This window comes from Felis catus, chromosome F1, assembly GCF_018350175.1.
Source record: "Felis catus isolate Fca126 chromosome F1, F.catus_Fca126_mat1.0, whole genome shotgun sequence".
In the NCBI taxonomy this organism is placed as follows: domain Eukaryota; kingdom Metazoa; phylum Chordata; class Mammalia; order Carnivora; family Felidae; genus Felis; species Felis catus.
Genome location: NC_058384.1, coordinates 47,970,833 through 47,992,543, shown reverse-complemented (window position 1 = coordinate 47,992,543; position 21,711 = coordinate 47,970,833). Strand labels below are relative to the sequence as shown.

At 37.2% G+C, this 21,711-nt stretch overlaps 1 protein-coding gene across 4 annotated transcripts in view; it reads right to left on the bottom strand.

Annotated features, from left to right (window-relative positions):
• Nucleotides 1-19,142: 19,142 nt before the first annotated feature.
• The window catches only part of UCHL5 (ubiquitin C-terminal hydrolase L5), a 42,049-nt gene continuing 39,480 nt past the window's right edge, over nucleotides 19,143-21,711 (bottom strand). For all 4 annotated transcript variants that reach the window (XM_045049230.1, XM_045049229.1, XM_011291086.4 and 1 more), the window contains exon 11: nucleotides 19,143-21,498. In XM_045049230.1, the coding sequence (XP_044905165.1) occupies nucleotides 21,454-21,498 (45 nt within the window). In that variant the 3' untranslated portion in view covers nucleotides 19,143-21,453. The remainder of the gene's footprint in view (nucleotides 21,499-21,711) is intronic.

Here is a 21,711-nt window from a genome sequence, read left to right as displayed (position 1 = left end):
GTTTCCATGCAGTAATGGCAAGTATCTGTTGCCATGGTTTTAAGGGAAAAGGAAAAGAGAGAAATTGATGACAGTCAGTACAGGCAGTGCTTTTAAGGAAGTTTGCTGCAGAAGGGAGAAAAGAAGCTGAGTGTTAGTTATTGAGGAAACAGAGTCAAGATACTTTTTTTTATAAGCTAATTGAAATAATCTGGTTAAAAAAATGGAAAAAAAAATGATGTAGGAGAAAGAGGAGAGAATTTCTGGAATGCTGTCCTTGAGTAGACAAGAGGGGATAGTATCTAAAGACAAGTAAAGAAGCCAGCTTTAGATTGGAATATGGGGAGTTCATCTGCAGGAACAGGTAAGAAGGCAGACAGAAGTGTTAATGCTTTTAAGTAGATGTGGTGGTGGAAGTCTATGAAAATTTTCTTCTGATTGGTTCCATTTCTCAGTAAAGGATGAAGTATGACCGTCAGCTGAGCACAGGAGGGATGATGAGGTTTAAGTAAAATGAAGAAAGCTCCCATATAATCAGAGAGATGAAGTAGCCTAGGAATGTATAGAATGTTTACCTGATAGAATTAAGGGCCCACTTGAGGTTCATGATCAGAATTTCAAGAAAGCCGAGGTAACTTGGTTTAGTGTTTTTTTCTTCAGTGGATCAGATGCAGGTTCAGAAAAATAGTGATTTGGACTTAACCAGAATGTAGTTTTGCCAAAAAAAAAAAAAAAAAAAATAGCACAAAGAGAAGGGAAAAAGAATGAAGGATGTATGCAAGAGAGGGCATGTAATAACTGACCATTAAACTTAGGCTGGGAAAGGAGAGAATAAAGATATCAAAAAAAAAAAAAGGAAAATTGGAAATGTTATGGAATTGATGGAAATGAAGACTCCAGTGGAGTCAAAAGATTGCTGGAATTAAAATGCTGGAAGGAGTGAGATAAGGAAGATAAGAGGTGGTGTTCAGAAAGAGGGACATGAAATTCAGGTTAAAGACATGTAATTATTGGTGATAAAAAAAAAAATCAAGGGTATGATTACAGCATTGAGTGGCTTGAAGGCAAGAATAGAGAACACCACTGAAGGGAAAGACTTCAAAGCACTGAGTGACCAGGCTGCTGTACATTGAAACCATCAAGAATTGAGACAAGAGTTGTGTAGGAGTAAATAACATGATTCAGGAGTTAAAATTACAAAAAAGTGAGGGGTGTTGACAGCAACGAGTCATATAATTTGATGACATGAAATTCAAAAAGATCAAGTTTCAAGGAGGAAAGAGGGAGAATGAAAAGAGTCAATGATGAACAAGGAAGATAAGACCTACTCAATCTCCAGAGCAAGTGGAAGCAAGAAATAACCACCACTGTTCAGCACTGGAGAAAGTCACATTTTCATTAGAGAAAGAACTTGCAAGAAATGTTGAAAATCCAGATTGAGAACACAAATGACATAAATCACACTGTGGGCACTATGGGTTTCTGAAGTTGGGGAGGGTGGCAAAAGGACACATAGAATCTAAAGATGATTACAGCGAGGAGGATAGGGAAGCAGGAGTATGTGGAGCTTTATGGTTCATAAATAGGTATAAAGAGCATCGTGAGCACAATGCTTTATTTGCCCATTCTTTTCCAGATCCACATTTGCACAGTCTTTATCAGTTCTCTATATCACAGCAAGTGTGATCTTATACAAATGTTAATTTGACCATATCATTCCCTTTCTTAAATCTCTTTAATGGTATCTACTAATTTTAGTATAAAGACTAAACTCCTTATTGTAATTCACAAAAATATGCACAAGCACTGTTAGCTCTCCAGACTCAACACATGCATTTGCTTTGTGCACTCCAGTCACGACATTGCCTTTTTAATATTCTAAAACACTCTAAACTCTTTCCTATCTCACAGACTTTGTACTTCCTTCTGCCTAGAATACTTCCCTTCCCACATAACCCCCAGGTTTGGTCTACTTAATTCCCACTTGTCCTTCAGATTTCAGATCGAACTCTCACCCAGGTAGGTCAAGCTCCCCTGTTTGATGATCTCACAGAACTCTTTGCTTTCATAGCACTTATAATAGTTTACAATTATGTATTTGTGATTATCTGGTTCATGTCTGTCAACCTCACTAGATAAATCCCATAAGGACAAAGATAATATCTGTTGTTTTTACCATTACATGCCTAGAACCTCATTAACCTGATGCTTAGTGCATGTTCAATCAATATTTATTAAATGACTTGATCCAGAAGACCTTGTCTCTAGGGACACCTGGGTGGCTCAGTTGGTTAAGCGCCAACTTCGGCTCAGGTCATGATCTCACAGTTCGTGGGTTTGAGCCCTGCATCGGGCTCTGTGCTGACAGCATGGAGCCTGGAGCCTGCTTCAGATTCTGTGCCTCCCTCTCTCCCTGCCCCTCCCCCACTCACGTTCTGTGTGTGTCTCTCTCTCTCAAAAATAAACATTAAATTTTTTTTTTTGAAAAAGATATTGTCTCCAGCAGTACAATGACACGAATATCATTAGCCTTAAGCCATCCATGTCAATGTTCCTCCTTCCTATTGATGGAGAAATCAATAGATTTCTGTTTCTATTAGCTCCACTAATAATTAAGGAACATGGAATCACAAAGTATGCCATTACTACAGATATAAAACATGTTATTTTTATATTTTTATTTGAAACTAATAAAGCTTGATAGTTTTTTATTTGAAAATAATAAAGCTTGATAGTTTTTACATACAGAAATGAAAAGAGAGGGAACTTCTTTGTCTACTAATGCTGTCCTGGGAGTGGCCTAGATCTCCTGCTCACAGTAACTTTAAAGCTAATTAACTAATTTTTAAAAAATGGATGAAATGAACAAAGTACCAACAAAATAGTAAGGAATTACCAGACCAAAAGAAAAAAGAAAAGAACAGTTTAAAAGAGAAGAAAACATGGGGCGCCTGGGTGGCGCAGTCGGTTAAGCTTCTGACTTTAGCCAGGTCACGATCTCGCGGTCCGTGAGTTCGAGCCCCGCGTCGGGCTCTGGGCTGATGGCTCAGAGCCTGGAGCCTGTTTCCGTTTCTGTGTCTCCCTCTCTCTCTGCCCCTCGCCCGTTCATACTCTGTCTCTCTCTGTCCCAAAAATAAATAAACGTTGAAAAAAAAAATTAAAAAAAAAAAAAAAGAGAAGAAAACAGAGGAGCCAAGATGGTGGAACAGCATGAAAGTTTTTTTGTGTGTCTCGCATCCATGAAATACAGCCAGATCAACTCTAAACCATCCTGCACACCTAGAAAGCTGATCTGAGGATTAACACAACAATCTGCACACATCTGAACCACAGAACTCAGCAGGTACGCGGCACTGAGGGGTGAACTGGGGGAGAGAGAAGCCACGAAGGGCAGAGAGCTGTTTTTGCATCCAGAGAGGATGGAGATGGGGGTGGGGGGAGAATACGGGAAAATCACCCTTCCCTTGGCCAAAAGCAGCTGGAGAGAAAGTGGAAAAGTGGAAACAGCCGCAGGGACTGAACTAAAAAGGGAAAAAGGAGAAAGGAGATGGCTTAAATTCCATTAAGACTCTATAAACAGAGGGGAAAGCAGAGTCTGAAACTCTACAGCTCCATACCTGGTGGTGCTCTGGTGGGAAGGGCAAATCCCCAGGAGTAGAGTGAAGTCCGGGGCTTCAAGCCACATGAGGAAAAGCGGTTCCCCTGCTGGGAGGACGTCTCATAGAGGCTGTGTGGCTCCCCCAAACGCCAAGGCGCCAGTGGACCCAGGAGAACAACCACATTCGCTGGCGCTGGAACAAGGTCATTGAGGGTGAAGCCTGGTGCCAGATGCGTGTTGTGATTTGCCATAATCCCTGAAACGCTGCTGCCACATGATTGTGTGAACTTTTTCTGGGGTGGACTGGCACCTGGCCGCAGTCTCTGGGCCTCAGCAGCAGCACTGTCCCGCGAATGTTCCTGGGTGCTGCTGGCAGCTGGCCATTGCTCGGTGAGACCCTCCCACAGAGAGGCAGAAAGGGTCAAAGCCGCAGTCCCACAGAAGTAAGGGGTCGGGGGAAAAACAGCCGCATCTGAGACGAAACTCAGGAGAGAGGTGCTGCCTGGGGCTTGGTCACGACAGTGTAAAAGCAGGGAGTGGACGGAAGCTGAAGGCAAAGGACAGGTGCGCAATTGCTGGTCGGGAAGAACAGAGGTTTGATACTAGAGACTGGTAGGTGGGCGACGCCATTTTCACCATTCCCGCGCATGCGCATACACACCCACAAGCACCGCAACAATCCACCCTAGTAAGCTAAGCAGCTCCATCTAGTGGAGAACGGAGCCATTACACCAAGCCCCGCCCAACTGGGCCCAACTCACTCTTCAGGAACCCAAGTCTCTCTGCCTGCTTAGTTTACAGACTATAAAGCGCTTCATAGTTTGGCTTCTAGGGGAAAACAAAGCAATTTCAATCATATTTCAGTCTGTTCGCTGGTCCATCTAATCAATTTTTTTCCTTTTATTTTTCTCTTTTTTATTTCTTTTCTTTTTCTTGAATACAGAAAGAGAAAAATATATATATTTTCAATTTTTATTAAAAATATTTTTCTTTCATTTTTTTCTATATTTTTTACTTCTGTGTAAATTTTTTCAAATTCTATTTTACTTTCATCTTTTCATTTTACTCTATTTCAGTGTATTCATTTCTTCAAATTTTCAAATGATTTCTTTTTTTTCTTTCCCCTTTTTTCTCTATCAAGCCCCTTTCAACACCCAGACCCAAACACGCCTAGTATCTAGCATCATTGATTTGATTGTGTGTGTGTGTGTGTGTGTTGTTTTAACTTTTGAATTTTAATTTTTTAAATTTTAATCGTCTTTAATTTTTTTTACCTCAATAATTCCTTTCTCCCTTTAAAATGACGAAACGAAAGAATTCACCCCAAAAGAAAGAGCAGGAAGAAATGACAGCCAGAGACTTAACTAACACAGATACAAGCAAGATATCTGAACCAGAATTTAGAATCACTTAAATAAGAATACTAGCTGGAGTCGAAAATAGATTAGAATCCTTTTCTGCGGAGATAAAAGAAGTAAAACCTAGCCAGAATGAAATAAAAAATGCTATAACAGCTGCAATCTCTAATGGATGCCACGGTGGCAAGGATGGATGAGGCAGAGCAGAGAATCAGCAATATAGAGGACAAACTTCTGGAGAATAATGAAGCAGAAAAAAAGGGGCAGACTAAGGCAAAAGAGCACGATTTAAAAATTAGAGAAATAAGTGACTCATTAAAAAGGAATAACATCAGAATCATAGGGGTCCCAGAAAATGAAAAGAAGAAAAAGGGGTAGAAGGGTTATGTGAGCAAATCATAGCAGAAAACCTTCCTAACCTCGGGGAAGACAAAGACATCAAAATCCAGGAAGCACAGAGGACTCCCATTAGATTCAACAAAAACCGACCAACAAGCCATATCATAGTCAAATTCACAAAATACTCAGGCAAGGAAAGTATCATGAAAGCAGCAAGGGAATAAAAGTCCTTAACCTACAAGGGAAGACAAATCAGGTTCACAGCAGACCTATCCACAGAAACTTGGCAGGCCAGAAAGGAGTGGCAGGATACACTCAATGTGCTGAATCAGAAAAATAGGCAACCAAGAATTCTTATCCAGCAAGGCTTTCATTCAAAATAGAAGGAGAGATTAAAAGTTTCCCAAACAAAAATTAAAGGAGTTCATGACCACTAAACCAGCTCTGCAAGAAATTTTAAGGGGGACTGAGGGCAGAAAAGATGAAAGAAAAGAAAGAAAGAAAAAAAGAGAAAGAAAGAAAGAAAGAAAGAAAGAAAGAAAGAAAGAAAGAAAGAAAGAAAGAAAGAAAGAAAGAAGAAAAGAAAAGAAAAGACAAGACAAGACAAGACAAGACTGAAAGCAACAAAGACTAGAAAGGACCAGAGAACACCACCAGAAACTCCAACTCTATAAGCATCATAATGGCAATAAATTCATATCTTTCAGTACTCACTCTAAATGTCAATGGACTCAATGGTCCAATCAAAAGACATAGGGTAACAGAATGGATAAGAAAACAAGATCCATCTATATGCTGCTTAAAAGTGACCCACTTTAGACCTAAAGATATCTTCAAATTGAAAGTGAGGGGATGGAGAACCATCTATCATGATAATGGTCAACAAAAGAAAGCTGGAGTAGCCATACTTATATCACACAATCTAGACTTTAAAATAAAGGCTGTAACAAGAGATGAAGAAGGGCATTATATCATAATTAAGGGGTCTATCCACCAAGAAGACCTAACAATTGTAAATATTTATGCTCCAAATGTGAGAGCACTCAAATATATAAATCAATTAATCACAAACATAAAGAAACTCGTTAATAATAGTACAATAATAGTAGGGGACTTCAACACCCCACTTACAACAATGGACTGATCATCTAATCAGAAAATCAACAAGGAAACAATGGCTTAACTGGACCAGATGGACTTAACAGATATATTCAGAACATTTCATCCTAAAGCAGCGGAATATACATTCTTCTCCAGTGCACATGGAACGTTCTCCAGAATAGACCACATACTGGGACACAAATCAGCCCTCAACAAGTACAACAAGATCGAGATCATACCATGCATATTTTCAGACCACAACACTATGACACTTGAAATCAACCACAAGAAAAAATTTGGAAAGGTAACAAATACTTGGAGACTAAAGAACATCCTACTAAAAAATGAATGGGCTAACCAAGAAGTTAAAGAGGAAATTAAAAAGTACATAGAAGCCAATGAAAATGGTACAACACAACCCAAAACTTCTGGGACGCAGCAAAGGCGGTCATAAGAGGGAAGTATATACCAATCCAGGCCTTTCTAAAGGAAGAAAGATCTCAGATACACAACCTAACCTTATGCCTTAAAGAGTTGGAAAAAGAACAGCAAATAAAACCCAAAACCAGAAGAAGACAGGAAATCATAAAGATTAGAGCAGAAATCAATGCTATCAAAAACAAAACAAAACAAAACAAAAAATCCAGTAGAACAGATCAATGAAACCAGAAGCTGGTTCTTTGAAAGAATTAAAAAAATTGATAAACCACTAGCCAGTTTGATCAAAAAGAAAAAGGAAAGGACCCAAATAAATAGAATTAAGAATGAAAGAGGAGAGATCACAACCAACACAACAGAAATAAAAACAATAAGAGAATATTATGAGCGATTATATGCCAATAAAATGGGCAATCTGGAAGAAATGGACAAATTCCTAGAAACATATACACTACCAAAACTGAAACAGGAAGAAATAGAAAATTTGAACAGATCCATAACCAGTAAAGAAATCGAATTTATAATCAAAAATCTCCCAAAAAACAAGAGTCCAGGGCCAGATGGCTTTCATGGGGAATTCTACCAAACATTTAAGGAAGAGTTAACACCTATTCTCTTGAAGCTGTTCCAAAAAATAGACATGGAAGGAAAACTTCCAAACTCTTTTTATGAAGCCAGCATTTGATTCCAAAACCAGACAGAGACCCCCACTAAAAAGGAGAACTATAGACCAATTTCCCTGATGAACAAGGATGCAAAAATCCTCAACAAGATATTAGCCAACCGGATCCAACAATACATTAAAAAAATTATTCACCATGACCGAGTGGGATTAATACCTGGGATGCAGGGCTGCTTCAATATCCACAAAACAATTAATGTGATTCATCACTTCAATAAAAGAAAGGACAAGAACCATATGATCCTCTCAATAGATGCAGAGAAAGCATTTGACAAAATACAACATCCTTTCTGGATAAGAACCCTCAAGAAGGATCATACTTCGAGATCATAAAAGCTATATACAGGGGTGCCTGGGTGGCTTAGTCGGTTAAGCTTCTGACTTCAGCTCAGGTCACGATCTCGTGGTCCGTGAGTTCGAGCCCCGTGTTGGGCTCTGGGCTGATGGCTCAGAGCCTGGAGCCTGCTTCTGATTCTGTGTCTCCCTCTCTCTCTGCCCCTCCCCCATTCATGCTCTGTCTCTCTGTCTCAAAAATAAATAAACATTAAAAAAAATTTTTTTTAATTAAAAAAAAAAGCCATATACAAAAAGACCCAACGCTAATATCATCTTCAATGGGGAAAAACTGACAGCTTTCCCCCTAAGGTCAGGAACAAGACAGGGATGTCCACTCTCACCACTGTTATTCAACATAGTATTGAAGTCTTAGCTTCAGCAATCAGACAATACAAAGAAATAAAAGGCATCTAGATCAGCCAGGAAGAAGTCAAACTTTCACTCTTTGCAGATGACATGATACTCTATATGGAAAACCCAAAAGATTCCACCAAAAAACTGCTAGAACTGATTCATGAATTCAGCAAAGTTGCAAGATATAAAATCAATGCACAGAAGTCAGTTGCATTCCTATACACCAATAATGAAGTAACAGAAAGGGAAATCAAGGAATCTATCCCATTTACAATTGCACCAAAAACCATAAAATACCTAGCAATAAATCTAACCAAAGAGCTGAAAAATCTATACACTGAAAACTATAGAAAGCTTATGAAAGAAATGGAAGACACAAAAAAATGGAAAAATATTCCATGCTCCTGAATAGGAAGAACAAATATTGTTAAAATGTCAATACTACCCAAAGCAATCTATATATTCAATGCTGTCCCTATCAAAATAACACCAGCATTCTTCACAGAGCTAGAATAATCCTAAAATTTGTATGGAACCAGAAAAGACCCCAAATAGCCAAAGCGATCTTGAAAAAGAAAACCAAAGCAGGAGGCATCACAATCCCAGACTTCAAGATATCCTTCAAAGCTGTAATCATCAAAAGAGTATGGTACTGGCACAAGAACAGACTCTCAGATCAATGGAACAGAACAGAGAACCCAGAAATGGGCCCAGAAACGTATGGCCAACTAATCTTTGACAAAGCAAGAAAGAATATTCAGTGGAACAAAGACAGTCTCTTCAGCAAGTGGTGCTGGGAAAACTGGACAGCAACATGCAGAAGAATGAACCTGGACCACTTTCTTACACCATACATAAAAATAAACTCAAAATGGATGAAAGACCTAAATGTAATATAGGAAGCCATCAAAATCCTTGAAGAGAGAGCAGGCAAAAACCTCTTTGACCTCAGCCACAGCAACTTCTTACTCAACATGTCTCTAGAGGCAAGGGAAACAAAAGCAAAAATGAACTATTGGGACCTTATCAAAATAAAAAGCTTCTGCACAGTGAAGGAAACAATCAGCAAAACTAAAAGGCAACCGACAGAATGGGAGAAGATATTTGCAAACAACATATCAGATAAAGGGTTAGTATCCAAAATCTATAAAGAATGTATCAAACTCAACACCCAGAAGACAAATAATCCAGTGAAGAAATGGGCAAAAGACATGAATAGCCACTTCTCCCAAGAAGACATCCAGATGGTGAAAAAAAACTCCAATAAATCTAGATTTTTGGCTCTCTCAAAAAAACAGAAATATTTGGCAATACTAGCCCTATTTTTACCTGGAAATAATCAGCTACAGCTGAGGAATAGCTGTTCCATTTAGATAGATGGAACACTCTAGAGTGGAGTACTCTCCTGTTTCCTAGAGTCTCTGCCACCCTGGCCAAGTGTCCCTTGCTATTTATCTATGTTCTTTCTTTCTCCCTCTTAAACTTGAGAGAAAAATAAAATACTTGTTCTATCTCTCAGATGAAGGAAAACAGTAAATTGGACAAAGAGTGGTCTATATGTTACGAAAAATGGAGGAAAGCACATAACTGGTGGAAATGGCGAGTATCACTTTGTGGTTAGTATGCCAATATCTGGTCAGCTTCACTCCTTTATATTACTCACCTAGCTAGGTAGGTGTTGTTAATGACCTCTCAGTTACAGTCACATCCAAGTGGTTTGGGAACAGTCTGTCACCTTCTAGGAACTTTCCCAATTCATACTCTGTTACGTGATGACTTTACAATTTAACTTTCAGAATACAATCTTCTCTACTTCCCAAGTTTCTGGGAAGGACCTCAGTAACCCCCGAATGCTAACAGAACTTAAAAGTTGTAATTGCTACTTATTCTATACCTTAAACTTTAACTGAAATTCAGCTAAGACCCCTATTCTATTTTCTCCTCATTTCCTCCTCCCAAAATAAGCTGTTACTGAATGTTAAAAAAGAAAAAAGTTGACAGGAATATTCATACTGTGACCACAAAATATACTCGTAAGTTGATATCTCAAGTGTAAGTCAATCCTCATAAATATTTGTCCAAACATTATTACTGCATATGGGGCAAAATAGACTTAAGATTGTTTTGTCTAACGCCCTGGCAACAGTTACTTACCATAATGTTGTCCCGGCTCTTTGAGGAAGTTATCACCAGTGAGATTTATAATCCTACAAGGCTAAATCCCAGCCTAAACCCACAAGAGCAAGACTATGTCATTTCACCCATGTATCCCCAACCCAGCATTAAACCTGACTGATTAATGAATGAACAGGCAGACACTGAAGCCTATTTTCAATCTTGCCTCTTCTACTATAACACTCTCATGTGGTGTTTATAGTAAGGCTTCTGTCCTGACATTTACTGATGCTAAAATATATCATTCCAAAGTTCTTAAATGGTAATTCTATCATAAGACCCCAGAATTGTCTACATTTATTTAAATATGTTTCCAGAAAGGAGTTGATTTTCCTTTTGTGAATAAAGATTGTGTATACAAATGATTAGATTTAAAATTGGAGATGCTGTGTCAGAGTACATAGTTTATACAGATGTTCCCCAACTAATCAATTCAACTTACAGGTTTTCAACTCTTCCATGGTGCAAAACCAATAAACATTCAGTAAATTTTGAATTTTCAGCTTTTCTTGGGCTGGTTAATACACAATACGATGATCTCTTATGATGCTGGGCTGCTCCCAGTCAGCCACGTGATCACGAGGGCTAGCCCAACTGTAGGCTAATAGAAGTGTTCTGAGCACATTCAGGGTAGGCTAAGCTATAATATTTAGTAGGTTAGGTGTATTAAATGCATTTTAGACTTACAATAATAGGTTTATCAGGACTTAACCCCACCATAAGCTGAGAAGATGTGTACTAGCTTACAATCTTCACACACCATCTTAGAGATTAAAATTAGCAAAAGAACTGCTTCAAGATAATAATACAAATTAGATGTGTGAGTTTGTAAGGTTGTCAGTGTGGGGAGGCAGAGAGGTCCCCAAAACATAGGGATAAAAGCTTAGGAAACTTTTTCTGAACACCATCTGTGTTTTAAAAGAAAGGCACATAAGCATGATTTCTTTTGTTTAGACTCAACCATGAGAGAGCGCAAGAAGGGCCAGAAGTGTTTGTGTCTAATCCAACAAAGCTTTAATAGAGCAGTATTTGTTTTAGGGGTTAGTCGTATAAACATATGTGAATTATGTTTGCTCTTTAAGTGCTACTTAAATATATAAGAAAGGATAAAGTACATTTCTGCAGATAATAGAACCTAGGCCAAGATCATACACCGGTTAATAGCATAGCAGGACTAGACCCAGGTCTCCCAAGTCCAAGTCTGGTAGTCTGCCCTCCAACATACCGCACCATTAGGTTACAACTGGAGAACAAACTGGTATGCAGAAAGTTCAGTGTTTCACCTGTGACACTGTTGCCAACTTCAAGAAAGTTCTTACACGGATAGTAGAGGCTAGAGTGACCAAGTCACTCATGGGACATATAATGAGGCTACTTAAGTTGACACACCATTGTTTTGTGTTTTTATTTATTTGAGTGTGAGAGAGACAGTGTGTGTGTGTGAGAGGAAGGGCAGAGAGAGGGAGGGAGAGAGGGAGAGAGAGGGAGAGAGAGAGAGAGAGAGAGAGAGAGAGAGAGAGAGAGAGAGAGAGAATCACACGCAGGCTCGGCACTGTCAGTGCAGAGCCCGATGTGGGGCTGGATGCCACAAACTGTGCGATCAGGACCGGAGTCAAAATCAAGAGTTGGACACTCAAATGACTGAGTCACCCAGGTGCCCCAACACACCTTTGTTTTTTATCGCAAGCGTTAATTCAAGTAGATTTTGGCCTAATATCTGAAAGAGTAACTGCATCACCCAAGGCATTCAGTATATTAGCAACACAACTACCCCAATAACGATCCTGTGTGCTCTAAATGAAACACTTCCCATCATTGTAAGGGTGCAGGTCATTCCAAATATGTAAGTTAATTATAAACTAGTTCAGGTGTGCAATATTAAGAAAGGTCGTATTGGCGATAGTACAATAGAAACGGATTCCTCACACACAGGTGTTAAACAAGTTATAGAAAATCATCCCTTTATTTAGAGACAGTTTAAAAAATTAAATTACGGAGGCTATCCAAATATCATGAAATAAAACTGAAATAAAATGAGTATAAACTGAAATTACAGCATTTTTTAAAAACATTTGTTGATATGAGAAGGGGAATAGGAAAATATCAACCAGAAAAGTGATCGTTAAAATTCTGTCATTGTGCCTGTAGCAACATACAGAAGGATGCAGTAACATTTTGACCAAGGGTGCGTGTGGTGTACGAGGCACATTTGGCTGGTGTGTTGTCTGGCAAAACATCTCATAGGTGGTCACAGCCAGTGTCTCTAAAAAATAAGTAATTTCCTTTGGACCAATTCTACAGTTAACCAACCTTCTGGTCTTAATTTGGTTTCCTTGGTAAATTTATCTACCAGGGAGAGAATGTATTGATAGGAGTGTCTGGTCCGCTTGGCAGTTATAATTGTAAAGTAAATTGGTAAAGTCTCTTTCAGGTGTACATTAGTCTACAAGTTTTATTAAGTTGTCTCAACTACCCAATGTCCTTATCACCTTCAGTGAGTGTACACTCAATGCCTCCAATCATAAGCTGAAAGGGCAGATCCTGGACTTTGGTAACTTCACTAAGAGACACACCCTGGGAGGCCCAACCTGGAGCCTGTTAGTCTCTAATCAAAATCGTAATTACCAGCCCACACAGAGCCCCTGGATCCCAGAGCTCATGATTACCACTTACCCTATGTATTCCTTAATAATTCAGCGAAGGTAATTACTGTCTCTTATAAAGCTTTTAATAAATTTTCACTGTATGATTCTGTCCATAATGCAACTTTCACCCCTAAGAATGCGGGGGGGTGGGGGGAGGTGGAGGAAGAAGAGAGCGAAGGAGGGAGGAGGAGGGGAAGGGAGAGAGAGGGAGGGAGGGAGGGAAGGAGGCAGGGAGGCAGGGTAGGGGAAAGGGGGATGATAGGGAGAGAGAGGAAGGGAGAGAAGGAAAGGAGGAGGGAAGGTAGGTAGGAAGAAAGGGAGGGAGGGAGAAAGGGCTCAGGAGCCAGTTAGTTGAGTTTGAATCCTACGTTTACTGCTTACAAGTTGTGTGAACTTGAATAAAATTACTTCCTGTTTTAGTGCTTTAGTGTCCTCATATGAAAAATGAGGGTAACAGGATCTACTTCATAGCTTATGAGAATTACACAATATGTAAAAATACTTAGAACAGTACCTGGCACATTGTGAATGGTTTTGCATTTTCTTTCTTTTTTTTTTTAATTTAATTTTTTTTTTTTTTACTTAAGTAGGCTCCACACCCAATGTGGGGCTTGAATTCATGACCCTGAGATTAAGAGTCATAAACTCAGGGCAACTGGGTGGCTTTGTCAGTTGAGCATCTGACTTTGGCTCAGGTCAAGATCTCACAGTTCATTGGTTTGAGCCCCATGGCAGGCTCTGTGCTCACAGCTCAGAACCTGGAGCCTGCTTTGGATTCTGTGTCTCCCCCTGACCCCGCTTGCGCTCTGTCTCTCTGGTTCTCAAAAATAAACATTAAGGGAAATTTAAAGAATCATGTTGTCTACCAAACGAGCCAGGCAGGTCCCCCCCGCCCCACCATTTTTTAAAGATTTGAGTTTTAAGTAATCTCTGCACTCAATGTGGGGCTCAAACTTACAACCCTGAGATCAAGAGTCACATGCTCCATTGACTGAGACAGCCAGGCACCTCTTGCATTTTATTTCTAATCAATTTTCTAATCCATTACGCTTTTGAATTTTGCTACTGAAACTGCAAATATCCTAAAATCAATAAAATCAAGTTCTTAACTGCAGAAAGTATAGCACACTGCCCACTGATTATGAAAACATTTCCACAAATATAAAAATAACCAATGAGGCTGTGCTTAAGTTTGAATGAGCACAGAAATTAACTGGGCATCTTGTTAAAATGCAGATTCTAATTCCATTCGCCTGGAATTCTGCATTTCCAACAAGTTCCCAGGTGATGCTGACATTGCTGGTCTAAGAACTACACTTTAAGTAGCCCAGTTATAGACGGTTTGACAATAAATAAATAAATAAATAATAAACAAATAAAATGAACAAAGTAAAATATTTAAAATGCTAGGCACTGGGTGTTATGTATAAGTGATCAATCACTAAATTCTACTCCTAAAACCATTACTACATTATATGTTTACTAACTTGGATTTAAATTAAAAAATAAAACAAAATGCCAGGGATGGAGCCAGAGAGTATTATACTAAGTGAAATGAATCAGCTAGGGAAAGACAAACACTATATGATTTCATTCATATGTGGAATTTAAGGGAAAGAAACAAATAAAAATAGAGGAAGGGAAAAAAAGAGGGAGGCAAACCATAAGAGGCTTGACTATAGAACTGAGGGTTGATAGTGGGGAGGTAGGCAGGGGATGGGTTAAACGGATGATGGGGATTAAGGAGGGCACTTGTGATGAGCACTGGGTGTTACATGTAAGTGATGAACCACTAAATTCTGCTCCTGAACTAATATTACACTATATGTTAATAACTGGAATTTAAATAAAAACTTGAAACTAAAAAAAAATAATAATTAAAAAAATAAAATGCTAGGAGAATGGCTACCAGTGGGGAGTACCCTGTACTCATCAGTATTATTATTGTTAGGAAGACATTATAGGTATGCCTCAGATTGTACAATAAATGTATTACTCAAATGTGTATGTACATATACATATACATATACTGCATTTATTTATGTTTTGTTCATGTTTAACTGCATTTTAGGGACATCTTATTAAAAGAAATTATAGCAATACTTTTGTCACAAGAATAATTGGCTAGTTTACTGATATGGTTTATTTACTTATTGTTTAGAATACAAAAGTAATATATTCTGGTAGGAAACATTTCAATCATCTCAGGACCCTATAAATTTAAAATGAAAAATTCCCCACTTCAACCTTCCACTTCCCTGGGCCAGTAACTGTTGAGAATCTGGTGTGATACTCTCAAAAATTTTTCTGTTCTTACATATACACATTTAAGGTTTTTCTTCAGAAAATGAAAATGGATTTATACTATACCACTATAGTGCAACTTCCATTTTCCTCAAAAATATATCAGACGTCCTTCCATATTAACACATAGAAATTTATCTCATTATCTTCAGTGATTTGCATAGTATTCCAACAACATACTATAACTTATCCTCCCATTCCTTTTTGCTATGCTTTTAGGTTGTCTCTAATTATTCGTATCAAGAATAATCCTATGATGAATTTTCTTACACGTCTGTATATAGTTTATAAATATATGTCTTTATATATAGTTTATATAGTTCTGCGAATACAAAGATAATATGGTTCTTGCAAGTGAAATTACTGTAAGGATATGTACCATCTAAAGTTTGAGAATTGCTGAACTGTTTTTTTTTAAATTTTTTTAAAGTTTTATTTATTTATTTTGAGAGGGACAGAGACAGCACTGCACTTGGGGAAGTGGCAGAAAGAGAGGGAGACAGAGAATCCCAAGCAGGCTCCATGCTGCCTACACAGAGCCTGATGCGGGGCTTAAACTCATGAAACTATGAGATATGACCTGAGCCAAAATCAAGAGTTGGATGCTTAACTGACTGAACCAGCCAGGCAACCAGTTAAACTGCTTTTCAAAAAGACTTCCACCAACTGGTTCATGAGCCTGCCTATTTATACCCACCCTGTAAAGTGGGAGTTTACAATCACTCTAACTTCTTGATAATCCAACAGGAAAAAGGCATCCCTTTAATATTTTGATTTGCATTTTCTTGATCACTTGATCACAAAAGATTTACCATCTTTTATATTGCCTCTAGCCATTTTAATGTTTTCTATGAATTGCCTGTTCATATCACTTGCCAAGTTTTCTCCTGAGTTACCTTTCCTTCCCTTTTTTTTGAGGGGGGGGGGTGGTGAAAGCTCTCTGTATATTAGGTATTAATTATATTTCTAATATATATCTTACATCTTGTTATGATGAAATTTTATTGTCTGGCTTTTAAGTTTTTGTGTATAGAAACTTCTATACAGTCAAGTATTTCTCTTCTGGATTTTATGTTTTATTTCTTGCTTAGGAGGCTTTTCTCTATCCCCAAATAAAATATTATCCCATATTTTTTCTAAAAACTTCAGTGTTTTAGTTTTCATGTTTACTTCTTTAACCATGGTATATATCAAATTGTTTTTAAAATACACTTGCAGGAGACTTTTCCCACTGGTTTTATGGCTTATGTAATATTATACTACAATGCTACAAGAAAGTGTCACATAAGTTTATTATGGGGAATATCTGGATAGCCTAAAAAAGCACATAGGCCAGTGGTCCTAGCCTTTTCTATATGCAATTTTTATTCAACCTATTTTCATATTGAAAATCAAATCAATCATCACAAATCAACTTTTATAAACCAGTTAACTATCACACATTAAAAATTAATATTCAAAATTATTGCATGTTCGTTGTATGAAATCCTCTTTCATAGTGCTGAGTCAGTACTACAGAGAAAATGCTCTTCATTTAGATCTCTGTTTAAATGTCATCTCTTCAAAGGCATTTTCCATGGCCATCCCATTAAACCTCAGCTCCCTCCATTCTTTTGAGCTGCTTTATTTACAGTTTTGGGGTGTTTTTTTTTTTTGTCTTTTTTTTATAGTTTTTTAGTTTTTACAGGTTTTTTTTTTTTTTTTTTTTTTTTTTTTTATAGTTCTTACTACTACCTGTAGTAGTAGGCTTGCCTATTACCTGTCTCACCACAAGGGCAGGGGCTTGATCTTGTTCGCCAATACATCTTCATTATCTAGAACAACTCAGATATATGTTGAATACATTATCAAAGAAAGTTCTCAAGACATTAATATAATCAAGTCAAAAATAAAAAGAAGTACTAGTATGCTAGAAGTGGTGAATCCGTCACCTATCAGCCACTGGATTTAGGCCAATTACCCACGAGCTAAGGAAAAGAACAAACTGAAGAACCTGCATGTTTGACTGATCTAGGAATTCATATCAGTTTAAAAACTAAATTCCTCCCCCCAAAATCAAACTATCCAGTTTGCCCATTTTATTTCTATGCTTTATCCCACACTACTGCAAGCCTGTTAAATATAGCATACCTGCATAATGGAATACTAAGCAGCTATTTTAAAAAGATGTAATACAAGCATTACTTTTCAACATGAAAGGTTTGTGGGGAGAAAAGCATGCGACGAAATATTTAATTGTAATCCTGCTTTCATAAAAATAAAGTATCTATTATTACACATGTGAGTGTAATAGTGCTGATTATCTCTGGGTAACAGGATTAGACTTGATTTTCACCATTTTTTTCTTCTTAACATTTTCTCATTTCTCCAAAATAAACATCTCACTTCAGTAAAAAGAAAAATTGTTACTGTATAAGAATGTAATAATGTGTGTTTTAGTGGATTTACCAGCCTCCTCCTAGAATGCCTTCCTACTCTGCAGAGCCTGGAGAGCTAAAAACTAATTTCCTAGATTCCCTTGCAGAAAGTTAAAAGTAAGGCAGAGGCCATCCGACCTGGTGCTTTACCTATTCTGAGTGGCATCCTTAGCCGCGGAGAGGTTGAATTTTTCTCCAGTTCCAGTGTCTAGTCACTCGGTGACAACACACAGCTGCACCACATTCCTCATTGCCGGACCACAGCTCCCACAGCACGTCCTATCATCAGCGACTCCAATTGTGAACCCCCTGGACTGCTGTGGATGCAGCAGTTCCCCTGATATGGGTGAGGAATAGATGTTTTGCTAGGAGTCCTTTCTGGAGACCCAAACTTGAGCCTGTTCCTCCATACCTTCCAATCACTTTATAAGAAACTAAGTAGTTTCAAAATTCCCAGTATACTCCCCATTCCTCTTCAAATAGCTGGAGTGGCCTGTTTCCTGCAAGTAAGTTGTGATACAAAAATGATAAACTGCATATCATCTGCTCTAAAAATAATTTATACTGAACTCTACTCCTGAAACACATATTGTACTGGCATGTTGGCTAAAATTTAAGTTAGAAAAATAAAAATAATTTATACGACATCAATCTATTTTGGAATACGGGGAGGACATGCAAGACTAACTCACAAAAACATGCACACATATGGGGAAAAAGGATCACACTAAAATGTCAATGTAAGCATCCCTGATGGTAGAACTATGGGTGATTTAAATTGTATTTTTGCTTATCTTTCTTGAATTTTTTTTAAAGGAAAAACCTTAAAAGTCATTGTTTTTCCTCAAAAGGCACAAAATCTTCTTGTAGAGAAGGAAAAAAAATGGAGTAATTTCTGAACGCATCTTGAAATGTTTTAGGCAACTAGGTTAACTAAAGTTATTAATCTGCATGTAACACCATATACACACTGAAGTATGGATCATGGTCTAAAGAGGGGAGCAAGTCCCAATGGTTCATGATCTCAGAACAAATATTTGTCTATTCTAGTGGCACAGTCAAGCTGACTGCTCTCTGCTAGAAAAAGGGCAGCTATCTTGGGAACTAAACATATGAGGTGAGACTACCCAGTACCGCAGCTGTTGGCAAGCTTTCTTTGTTTATAATAGCAAAAGTATATTGCTTACAGTTGGCTAGCTATTTTAAAAGGCACACAACAGAATGGAAGTGCTTTCACCTACTGAAGCATTAAATGAGATTTTAGAAAAGAAAGGGCAAAAGTGAAACGAACAAAGACTTTAAATACTTTTAAAAAAAAATTTTTCCACATTAAGTAACATTTATATATCTCTGGATTGCTCTTTATTTGTCCATTTTCTCTACTCACCAGCTTCATGACTTAAGACCCAGACAAAGGCAAGTCATATTTCTTTATTCACTGGCAGACATTACCATGAAGGATCAGATCACAAAGCATTTACAGTCATCAAAGAAGCAGATAAAATAAATCGTTCTTAAGCTATGGAAATTCCTATCAAAGAATTTTATTAGAATTAGATTAATAAGAAAATATCCTTATACCTATTAACACAGTTTTATAAAGCTATTTTTAAATATCATTTGATACTAGTCACTCTTGTTAAAAGCATCTTTCAATGACAAGTTTTTAATTCCTATAAACACTGATTTTGGATCTTTTATGGTTATTGTTTTCTGTGACCTAAGAAACCTATGGCTATCCTCAAGTCACAAAGATATATTCACCCATGTTTCCCCCTAAAAACCTTTGTATTTTAACTAGTACATGAAGGCCTATGATCCATCTCAAATTCATTTTTGTGAAGAATGGGGGAGGAGCGTCTTGGTTCATTTTTTTCCACATGGATGTTTAGCTGTTTTGGCCTCATCTATTGAAAAGACTTTCCTTGTCTGTCAGATTGGTTTGCTACCTTTGTCAAAAATCAAGTAACCATATAAATGTGGATTTGTTTATAGGCTCCCTCTTGTATTCCACTGATTTAACTGTTAATCCTTATGCTAGAATCACACTGTCTTGATTAATGGATACTACTGACTACAATATTCCTTGTATTGCTTTACAAAATTTGGGCCTCTATAAAACAGGATATATAAGGGCACCTGGCTGGCTCAGTCAGGAGAGCATGCGACTTTTGATCTTGGGGTTATGAGTTCAAGCCCCACATTGGGTGTAGAGATTACTTAAAATATCTTAAATACAAAAAAAACCAGGATATATAAATTAAGTTGAAATAATTGAATGATCTCAAGATGAGCCTAAAATAATCCTTATGAAATCATTTTTTAAAATTGTATCATGGTTTTGAAAACACTCTGTAATTACTATTGTATCCAGAGCAAAATACATTTACCCACAAACAAATGAGAAACTACAAATTCTTCTTTATTACCTTCAACTGAAATTATGTATGAAAAATATTCATTAACTTTTCTACTCAATTTCCCACCAGATTTTCTCACATTAGTTTTTTAATAATACCACAATGTAGTTAAGTTTTAAAACAATCCTTAAAAAACTCATGTGTTTGAAGCTAGAAGATGAATACACAGTCCCCCTACATATGTTTAAACTTTTCCATAATAAAATGTTAAAAAGTCATGTATCAATTTCAGAAACGTATCTAGAAAAAAAAAAGTAGATAATTGCCTGTATAAAAAGAAGTTTTATAAAATCTCCTTTAAAGTTTAACTTGGAAAAGATTAGGAGCAAGAATACAATTATTTCATAGAATCAAAAACAAAGCAAATCCCAAAAGCAATTTTAAAAAATCCATTGTCAGCTAACTATACATGGTTCTTGGAAACTATTGGCTACACCAATTTCATTCAAATTGCCATAGAAGGATCCTCCACCATGACATCATATTTTTTTTAAAAAGCAGATAGCCTGAATTGTCAAACCTCTGATTTTCTTATAGATACATACAGCTTAGCAGTTTGAAAAATGTTGCCAAACTGAGAGCAACACCGAAAGTCTTGAAAATTTATCATTTGTTCTTAATCTGAAATTCTGTTTTGAAGAATAATACTCACACCTTCCTAAAATAATTCTATAATACATAAATAAATAACCCCAAACACTTAAAGAAAGTCTGCTAAAATAATTTGGACGTTTATTACTTTTTCTACTGGCAGCAATGAAAATCACTAAAAACTATACTTTTGTCTTTTTCAAATGGTCTGCATTAAAACCATACTTTCTCAAGATAAAATTCAGCTTTAAAATCCTCAAAATGTTTAGATATCAAAGACTTATACCAATTTTCTTTTCATGATGAAGAGAAAACAAGAGATCCAGTTTAATCAAGATCTGACATTCATAAATTTTAAGCTTGTAACTGAACCTGAACTAAGATTAATTTTAACAATTACAGGTAGAGAATATCATTTGTGCAATTTCTAGCTTCATTGTGATAGTATATATCCAGAGAACCAACAGAAGTTCTCAGATCCAATGTCAAATAATGGGATTTGGGCAAGCACTCTCAACATCACTTTTATTTAATATGCACCACATGCACATGATGCAGGTAGGGAAGGAATCCATGCATTAAAGACAAGACAGACTGGTACTACGCCAAACGTGCATTGAGTCAATTAGGATGTTGCTCAAAGTTCTTTATACTTAATGGTTTCCATGAAAATAAGTGCAGAAGCAGAAATGTGGACACATCCCAAAGCATCTTCTTCATTTGGTTTCCTGCGCTTTCTTTGCATTCTGTTTTTCTTTTGCCTAGAAGTTAAAGATTGTATTCTATAAAATCTTAAAAGTCCATTTTAGGTCACATTAAAATTTGTGTAAGAGGGTATCCTTAAGTTAAAAAGATTGAAACGCATCGTTTTTAAGATTTCTAGAGCATTATCTTTCATAACTCGAGACTTACAACAAACTACTGCGGACAAATTATAGTTATGCTTTACCCTCAGTAAAAAAGGATCATGTTTG